This window comes from Acipenser ruthenus, unplaced genomic scaffold (genome assembly GCF_902713425.1).
Source record: "Acipenser ruthenus unplaced genomic scaffold, fAciRut3.2 maternal haplotype, whole genome shotgun sequence".
Lineage (NCBI taxonomy): Eukaryota > Metazoa > Chordata > Actinopteri > Acipenseriformes > Acipenseridae > Acipenser > Acipenser ruthenus.
The window spans coordinates 1-9,475 of NW_026707651.1; the positions used below are offsets into that span (position 1 = coordinate 1).

The 9,475-nt window shown below is 42.0% G+C and overlaps 1 protein-coding gene across 1 annotated transcript; it reads left to right on the forward strand.

Annotated features, from left to right (window-relative positions):
* Window positions 1-23: 23 nt before the first annotated feature.
* Window positions 24-8,499, forward strand: LOC131727979 (protein Wnt-1). Its single transcript, XM_059019211.1, has 4 exons — window positions 24-616; window positions 3,680-3,930; window positions 5,660-5,925; window positions 6,767-8,499. The coding sequence occupies exons 1-4, from the start codon at window positions 516-518 to the stop codon at window positions 7,253-7,255; spliced, it is 1,107 nt and encodes a 368-aa protein (XP_058875194.1). The 5' UTR covers window positions 24-515; the 3' UTR covers window positions 7,256-8,499.
* Window positions 8,500-9,475: the final 976 nt, after the last annotated feature.

Consider the following 9,475-nt stretch of genomic DNA (forward strand, 5'->3'; position numbering starts at 1 on the left):
TTATTGTTGGGATGAAGTCTCCGGGACTGTCTCACACACGTACTGTTCTCTCTCCTAGAATGTATAAGAGCTAGAGGTGCACGCGGCTCGCACGAGAAAGGACATGGTGCGTCTTTTTATAAGGACTTGGAGACGCTATAAGGACTTCCCGTAACATTCTGTGGCAGCTTCTAAAAAAACCCCAAACGAGTTACTGGATTCGAGTTTAAGCGACGCTGTTATTTTAAAGTATTCTAATATATATTTTAGTATATTTTGATTATTTTGTTTTGGTTGGTTTTGGAAAGACTTAAACATAAAAACCCAAACCTGACATTGGAGTCTTGCTTTTGAAGCGTTTTTGTGTGTGTGTCCAGCGCATGCCTCTGGCCTCTGTTAATTTAATGTCTGTGAAATTGATTTGAGTATGACAGCAGTGTAGCCTTTTTTTTTAGTTCTGACACAACACACAAGTATATCTTTGTATTATTAAAGTTGCTTATTTTAGAGGTTTGTGAGGCGAATCTTTAGCCAACATGCGATCTTTCACGTTAATGCTGGGATTGAAGACGCTGTGGGTTTTGGTGTTTTCCTCTCTTTCCAATACTTTGGCAGTCAACAACAGCGGACGATGGTGGTGAGTACCAGAATTTATAGCAATTCCATAATACTATTATTATATACACAAGCTCGAAAAATCTGCAAAATGACAGCGATAGCTGCATAAATACTGGCATCGCCGGCGCGCGCCTGCCTGCTTGCAGAATTGCGGGCTGCTCGGTGCACGCGCAAGGGTGCCTGCAGGCTCGAGTCACTGCGATGTTTGGGGACCTGCAGCTTTCACTAAACCGTGCTGCAACTGAACTATAACGCTGGCACTGCAATGCAGACAGGCACGTTGCTGTCTCCGTCACTTGCAGCAGTCGCTTACAATAACAAGTAAATCAAACTGGTTTATTTAAATTAAGATTATAATTCTATTCTATTTAGGATATTTTGTAATGATGTAATTATATGATTCTTTACACATTTTCAAATAATCGAGCTGCAATTATATCTATCCTTCAGACGCAGTATTTTAATAATTAGGTTTATACTGTTCATCCATATTGTAAATATATGCATTCAACTGTAACAGGTGTATTTTGATAACACTGACGTTTCAAACAACACACCGATAAACAACTATCAAATATATGATGCATAATATTGGGTTTGATACTGAACACTGAATCATGGGAGATTTACAGAAACACTGAATTTGTTCAATATGGAGAAGTAAATATACGGAGTTAGTAACAAATACTACAGAACATGTTTGCCAGAAGGGTAGGGATGGATGTGTCGTTACATCAACCCAATACGATACAGAATCGTGGCGCTGTACAGTCCTCACACTGTACGAGTCTGCCTTAGCTTTGCATCTAGGCTGTTGTTGGCTGTTTTGACACCACAGCGCTTTGCATTTCATCTATGTGAAGCGGAACCGAATGAAGAATCCTGGAGTCGCTGCAATAATTCTTTCTTACAAGTGATATCCGCCGGAGAGCCACAATAAACCCGGCTTCCTTCATAACGAATCTGAGAGCGTTTCACATCGACTTTGCCTTGCGGTGATTTTATTTGCAGAAGTTGACACACAAACAAACATGCTTTTTACATATTCTTAAATTACATCAAACTCAACATCTACGTAATGAAAGACAGCCCTCTGACGAGCGCTTCAACCATACTGCACTAGTGAAAATGGATGTAGCTATCATAAATGTGTGTGAATAATTTAGACCTGGCTTGAAATCACAGCATTTCAGTTAGTTTTGACAAAATAATATGTAGGCCTACATTATGGAATATTTCACATTATAATTTTACTTCCACAGGTTGTTATCAACTCTAAAACAAAAGTGTCAACAGCACCACGCTTACAATAAGAGATTTTCAGCCATTATTCTGGTTCTTTTTTTTTAAAGGATTTATACATTTCTCGATAATAAATTGTAACGCCCTCGTTTGTTTTGTAGACGACGTGATTGATGAATTGTCGCCGCGTGCATGCCGCGAGCCCAGCGGCGTGTTGTGTGGGTGGGCAGGCGCGCAAGGGTCTCGCTCCTTGGGACGCATCTGTGAAACAAACGAAATCTGCAAACTTGCAACTTTGAGGTTTATATGCTGTGCATTTGCTACTGCTTTCAAACTACATGTCTGCATTTTGTGTCCGTGTCGCATTTCGCTCTGTAGCAAGCAGCTGTCTGCAGGGTTTACTGTAGCAGCTCAAACCAGAAAACTTTTGTTTTCCACAGAGTTAGATACAGGCTATAATTATTCTGCAGAAATCTGTACTCGGGTTAAATAACTGTTATTTATGGACTGTTATACTGTATACAAAAATGCTCACCGCCTACAGTCTACATATTCTGAATATATTTAAAAATCTATTTTTAATATAGTTTCTTGATCGCCATATTATTTATTATCAATCATTTATCTGATAGCCTAATGTTGTGGATATTTGACATGTGTTTATGAAAAAGAGCACTTTAAACCAATGTTTAAAATATACGATGAATGTTTCACAGTATAATATTCTCAATTAAAATAAACACTTAGACGCGTTTAAATTGGTTTGTGTTAAAACAAAATTCGTTTTACAGTGTGAGGAATGCATACGTAATTAAATAAATAAATAAAGTATTAAGAAAACCTTTTTTTTCGTTTTTACTTTTAATAAACCACCAAGGGATCTGTGAACAAAACACTCTTTTTTAAAACCGTGTAAAACCATTTCCCCTTTTTTTGCGTTTAAAAAGTGGTCGATTAATTAAGAACATATTTAACGGATCTATTTAGAAGAACAGTTTATTAATAGTCTATGACAAACCCAATAAAAAAACACACAAACAACAAAAACATCACATTATAATTATAAAGCCAATATTGCTATATATTAATTAATTCGTTTCTGTCGGCTGATATTTAAAAAGACCCGGAGCAGGCTGATTTAAATTAATCTTGGGGTTTTAAAGGCGTCCTGGGTGGCCACGAAGCAACATTTCAAACACACATTTCCAAAATTCAAGTCACATTACACTCCAGGTAGCACAACGTCATAAATGACATGCTGGTGCTTTCGAACACTACAAGATCCCAATTTTCCAAGTCTCCATGTTTTTAAATCCGCATCGCTTCTTTTCCTGTTATTTACACGTGTTAACGCTGCCTCATATTGAACATGTAGTTATAGGTGGTCCGGATACCACATGCATATCTATATACCACGTTTAATAGAATAATCATATACTGTGGTAAGATATAAACATCCTGCTTGAATACATTGAAGGATCCTCTTAAGAAAAATGTTATTTTTTTCTTCACAAAATTACTAATGATTACTTTTTGCATGGAAAATGTGACAATATTTAAAGCAGATTTCCTGGTTTTTGTTCCAACTGTACCCTAAATGACTTAATTGAACCAATTAAGTGCTTATTCGAAGCTTAATTGGTCCAATTAATTAACCAGGACCAGGTCTGGAGACCCCTGCAGTAGATGGTTGATTCCAGGAGTCACTACCGTTACTGGTGGAGAGTCCAGACTGGCATCGCCCCCCAGGTGCTCACATACCACACAGTGGGAACCTGCAGTGAGCTCAGAGCATTTCTATTACCAGTAAGGTCACCGCGGTCTCCGTGTTGCGTTCCAGGGGGATCGTGAACGTGGCCTCCTCTAACCTGCTCACAGACTCCAAGAACGTGCAGCTGGTCCTGGACCCGAGCCTGCAGCTGCTGAGCCGGAAGCAGAGGAAGCTGATCCGGCAGAACCCGGGCATCCTGCACTCCATCAGCAGCGGCCTGCAGAGCGCCATCAAGGAGTGCAAATGGCAGTTCCGTAAGCGGCGCTGGAACTGCCCAACCGCGCAGAGCCCCAACGTCTTCGGGAAGATCGTCAACAGAGGTAGACTCGTGGTGATAATAATACACTGCTATGTAAATAATAGGACAATACTACTACTAATAATAAATGAACGCTCTCTGGTACCGTTAGACAAAGTCAAGCCTGCCTGTCACCTTTAGCACAGCATAGCAAATAAGGTGTTGGTCTCTGAACGTCTTTATAACCTTTCAAACAGTTGCAACTTACAGAACACATTCCCATAATAATCCCTAAGAAAACATGTATTATTGCTCAGGGGCATGGGTACTAAGTTTATTTTTCAATTGAAACAATGGTGGTGAAAATCTATTATTCAGTGTCCCGCTAGGGGGCGCTGTGGGACGAATGAATGATGGGAAACAGCACCCCCTATGTGCTGCAGTGGGAGTTCTCCATCCTTGCTGAAGAATTCTATTGAGGGCTACCAAACTGTCACCTGTGACCTGAGCAACCAGATTTGAACCCAGGCCTCCGGGGGTGAAAGGCAGGAGGCGCTAGTGAATTAGCCTGCTGTCTGAGCCACCTAGCCCCCTTTCCCATTAAATATGGAACCACAAATTAAGGGATGGAAATAATCAGAGCTGGACAATCCCTGGCTTTAGATTTGTGACCATAATGACTAGCTAGCAATCATGGAAATCAGGCTCCAATCAGACAGAACACAGGAGCTATCCAGCCAGTAATACGTCTCAGAGCCAGTCTTAAAAACTCCATCTGAACCGTTCGGAGCAGTTCGAGGTAGAGAAGAAAATAGCATTTACCATCCACAATGCCAACTGTTCCTCTTTAGAAGGCACAGCCCCTCAACTTTGGCCAACTGTCTGCCGTCAGCCACAGTGATTTATAAGGGCTCCCTGCTCTTTTTCTGTTTAGCATTATAATGCAGTGACAAGGAAACACCTGGTTTACAACCACAATCGAGGGAAGGGGCTTTCTATTATGGCCAGGTCAACAGGTCACTGGTATTCATGCATTACCAACTGTAAACCATTAACTAGCAGACAGAATGTTCCAGTACACTCTGTAATGCATGGGCTGCACGGTTCAGTGTGTGAGCTGCAGGTTTGTGACATCAGAACATCATCACCTCACACTATCTTCACCGAAAGATAACTCTGATCCTTTTTATTTGACATTTTTTTTAAAAACCTTTGTTGTTATTCCTTTAAAGGAGTGCTTTTCTTAAAAAAAAAACACACACACACACTTCCTGGTAACTAATCACTTAAGTAGCTGATTTTCTCCAATAGTCTAACTGCGATAAGACCGCGTGACCTACAGCACAGGAAGGCACCACACATCTGCAGCGCTGTAATTGAAAAGTGCCGAAAGCACAATAGAAAGAGAAGATTGATCATTTTTACCTTTACCTTTTCATAGCGTTTGCAATCATGCTGAGTTGCTCTTGCTGTAATTTCTAAAATAATGTGTTGTTTTTTGATGCATGTGCTTTGAGCTGAGTTCAGGAGCTGCTCTTCAGGTATAGTTGCCTCCCATAGCAAGATCCGCTTAAGGGTCTGTGCAGCCATCTAGTGATCAGCCACCGTGGATCAAGTTTACTTTTGTACTGCTTATCAGGAGCTGTGCACTAGATGGCGCTGGATCTTACTCAAGAGGCTGTAATCAACAGGTGTTCTTTTCCAAAAAGTTAAAGACATGTATATATTTATAGTTGTTAATGTTACTAACAGGTCGGACGATTGATTTAAGCTGTGGTTAAATACTCACGGTATTGTCTCTGGTGGTTCAGGCTGCAGGGAAACAGCGTTCATCTTTGCCATGACCAGCGCCGGTGTGACGCACTCCGTGGCCCGCTCGTGTTCCGAAGGCTCCATCGATTCTTGCACCTGTGATTACCGGCGGCGCGGGCCCGGTGGGGCGGATTGGCACTGGGGCGGCTGCAGCGACAACATCGACTTTGGGAGAGTGTTCGGAAGGGAGTTTGTGGATTCCAGCGAGAGAGGGAGGGACCTGCGCTACCTCACCAACCTGCACAACAACGAGGCCGGGAGAATGGTAAAGGACGGGCTGCATCCTTAAAATATAATCAGATATATGCAAACGATCAGTTAGATGAAGTCCCGGGCTGTGGGTGAGCAGTGCTGTGTTGTGTGGGTGGAAGTGTCCCTCTAGGCTTGCTCGGGGTTATTACAGGACAGGACACAGTGGAACAGATTAGCTCCAGGGGGCGGCCTGCTCTCTGAAGCACAGCAGGGATAAAGGCGCTCAGCAAGGCCCTTCACAATGCCTGGGTGAAAACATTGCTGATACGGTGTATTGGGGGGAAAAAACAAGGTTGCATGCCTCTCCCCGCCTTCAAAGAAAATACATTCCCCCTGAGAGTAGCTAAGAGTAAGCCAAGCGCGGGAAACTGAGGGTTTAGTAAAAGTACAGGATAAAGGAGAAAACTGGAAAATGTTGGGGGAGTTTAAAACATGGTAAAACATGCATAGTAGGAAGGAGCACAGTTTAATCACAGGGGAGTGTGGCACAGGACTAGGAAACATTATTAATGTAAGAGAACAGAACAGGGTACAGCACAGGGGAGGAGGGTACAGCACAGGGGAGCAGGGTTCAGCACGGGGGAGCAGGGTACAGCACAGGGGAGCAGGGTACAGCACAGGGAAGCAGGGTACAGCACAGGGGAGCAGGGTACAGCACAGGGGACCAGGGTACAGCACAGGGGACCAGGGTACAGCACAGGGGAGCTTGGTACAGCACAAGGAAACATGCATTGTAAAACACTAGAGCAGGGTAAAACTTAGTGAAGTCACGCTCCTCCAATGTTAAAATGAACCAGAATGAAAGGGGACCCAGCCCACACAGCCCCTGATTCTCTGCTCTCTCTCCCTCCCAGACGGTGTTTTCGGAGATGCGGCAGGAGTGCAAGTGTCACGGGATGTCCGGCTCGTGCACGGTCAAGACCTGCTGGATGCGGCTGCCCACCTTCCGCACCGTGGGGGACTTCCTGAAGGACCGCTTCGACGGGGCGTCCCGGGTCATCTACGGCAACAAGGGGAGCAACCGGGCCTCCAGGGCAGACATGAGGCACCTGGAACCTGAAAACCCAGCCCACAAACCCCCCTCCCCAAGGGACCTGGTCTACTTTGAGAAGTCACCCAACTTCTGCACCTACAGCGGGAAAACAGGCACCATCGGGACGTCAGGGCGCTTCTGCAACAGCTCCTCGCCAGCTCTGGATGGGTGTGAGCTGCTGTGCTGTGGCCGTGGCTACAGGACCAGGACTGAGAGAGTCACTGAGAGATGTAACTGCACTTTCCACTGGTGCTGTCACGTCAGTTGCTTGAACTGCACCAACACGCAGGTCCTGCACGAATGTCTATAGAAACCAAACAAGCCAAATATCCAAAGCTTTAAAAAAAAACCACCGAACGGTAGCAGCAGTCATGGTTTCGCTGTTACTTATTTTGAAGCTCGCTACCTTCCTTCTTGTGTTGTAGGTAATAGGACACCGCCTATATTCTGAAACAAACTAGCTGGGGTGAGATGGGTTAACACAGGAAGGGAAATTATAGTGTTGTGCAAAATGGGTTTCTGAAACAGAAAGATGTCTATGCTGATAAATGTGTTTTTATTACTGAATCTTACATAGAAATGAGTGCAGATAAAACCAAAAATTATACTGGTGCAAACGCATACACACATATCCACACACACTCAGAGGGTCAGATTTACAGAGCTTTTGCTCCTGTGTAGAATTTAGCTTCAAGGAGTGCAAAGGTTTTAAGAAGCATGTCTTACCTCTTGTTAGCACTAGTAATATTTGATTGCTCCCTTATTTTGGTTTTATTGCTTGTATTTGATACTTCAGTTTGGAAGAGGCAGATATTGAAAAGTTAGAGCTGCTTCCAGCTACATAATCAAAGTCACTCCAATGGTGTAGCGGCCGTCATGTGAGCTACAGCAAAGGTACCCGGATGCACCTTGGATTTGATATATTTGTATATTGCAACGTAAAGTGAATGACCAAAAGATTCTCAGCACAATAAAAAGGGATGCGGTAATAATGTTACTAAGTCATCATTTACCATCATGATTGATGTGAACTTTTTGATGATACAAAATGATACAAAAACTTTACCTTTGATTTCTGTTTTAAAACAAAAAATATAGTAGCTAATCAGAGAAGTAACGCTTTTGAAAATCTACCCCTCAACAGACAAACATTTTGGTCGGTGCCTTCGGCAACTTGGTCTCTTATATTTCTACCTCAGAATTCATGATTTTTATTGGCTCACTGTCATGACTGGAGGTTTTTTTTATAATTATAACAACTCTTTCAGACTCGAATCTCCTGGATCTACATGGGAATACTTCAGTGAATAGATTTGTAATATGATTTGTTACGACCATTCTCTCTCTCTCTCTCTCTCTCTCTCTCTCTCTCGTCTGTAAATAATGTGCACTGAAATATTAATGGGAATTTCATTTCTGTAAATACAAATATTTATTATGAATTTTTATACTCAAATAGAGTGGACCAGGGGTATTAAAATTAGTTTGTTTAAGACTGTTGTCTTGTTATGGTGTCCTTTTATAGTGTTATAGAACAATAAAATCTATATTTTCAATGAATAGTGATTACTTGTCCTTTTTTACCATTGACGTGCGTTTTCTTTGCATAAATCTGTGTTAGTTTGATCATTATTAGACTGCAGCTTTGATGAACTTTCGAGTCAACTCCAGTCGCCTATACGGTCTTCCCAGTAGAGTGCTAGACATATAGTATTGTTAATTAGTATTAGTACTGTAAATTCACGGCAGGATTTATAAAACATATCATATGCCTTAAATGTGTAACTAGAACCGTTTCCAAACCTCTAAATAACGGAAGGGCTGATCGGTGTAGGACGATATCATCGTCTAACACAGGTGAGCGACCTGTCCTTGGTGCTGAAATTGGATTACCAACAAGAATATAAACTCCACCAAAAAAAACTACGAGAACGGCCTAGTGCTGCCGTTGAGTCATTTTAAAAAGCACTTAACGATCACAAACTCTGGCTGCATTGCAGGTAGGTGTAGAGTAACGGTGTTAGTGAAGATTTCTTTGTGCGTTAATTAATTAATTAATAAACTTGTTTTGTTGTTATTGTTTTTAATGTAGGCGTTTAATTCGAATTAAAGCTCCCTGCCTCGTCAAATCTTACAATAAACAACTCAGTAAGGCTATTTGGTCGTCATATTATCGGAGACTCGATAGTGAAATGTGAGGGATATTGTTCGTTGCCATTTTAAACTTTGGACTTAGGCGCCTTTATAAGTCAAACGTGGTCAATATGTTTACCTCTACGCCTAATCTAAAAGGTCTGGATGACTTGCATATAAGCCTATTTTCATATATTTATTGGCTATTCACCAGAGCTCAAAAATTGGTGCCAAAATGTCTCGAAACCAAGAAATAAAATGTGGTAAGAGGATAATACACTGTTTATGTTAAACAAACCACAATTTCTGAGACATTCAACACATATTCCTTGTAAAGTGTTTCGGCACGCGACAGGATTCCCTGGAACCATATGTGTAACGTTTTGAGTCTTGAGTT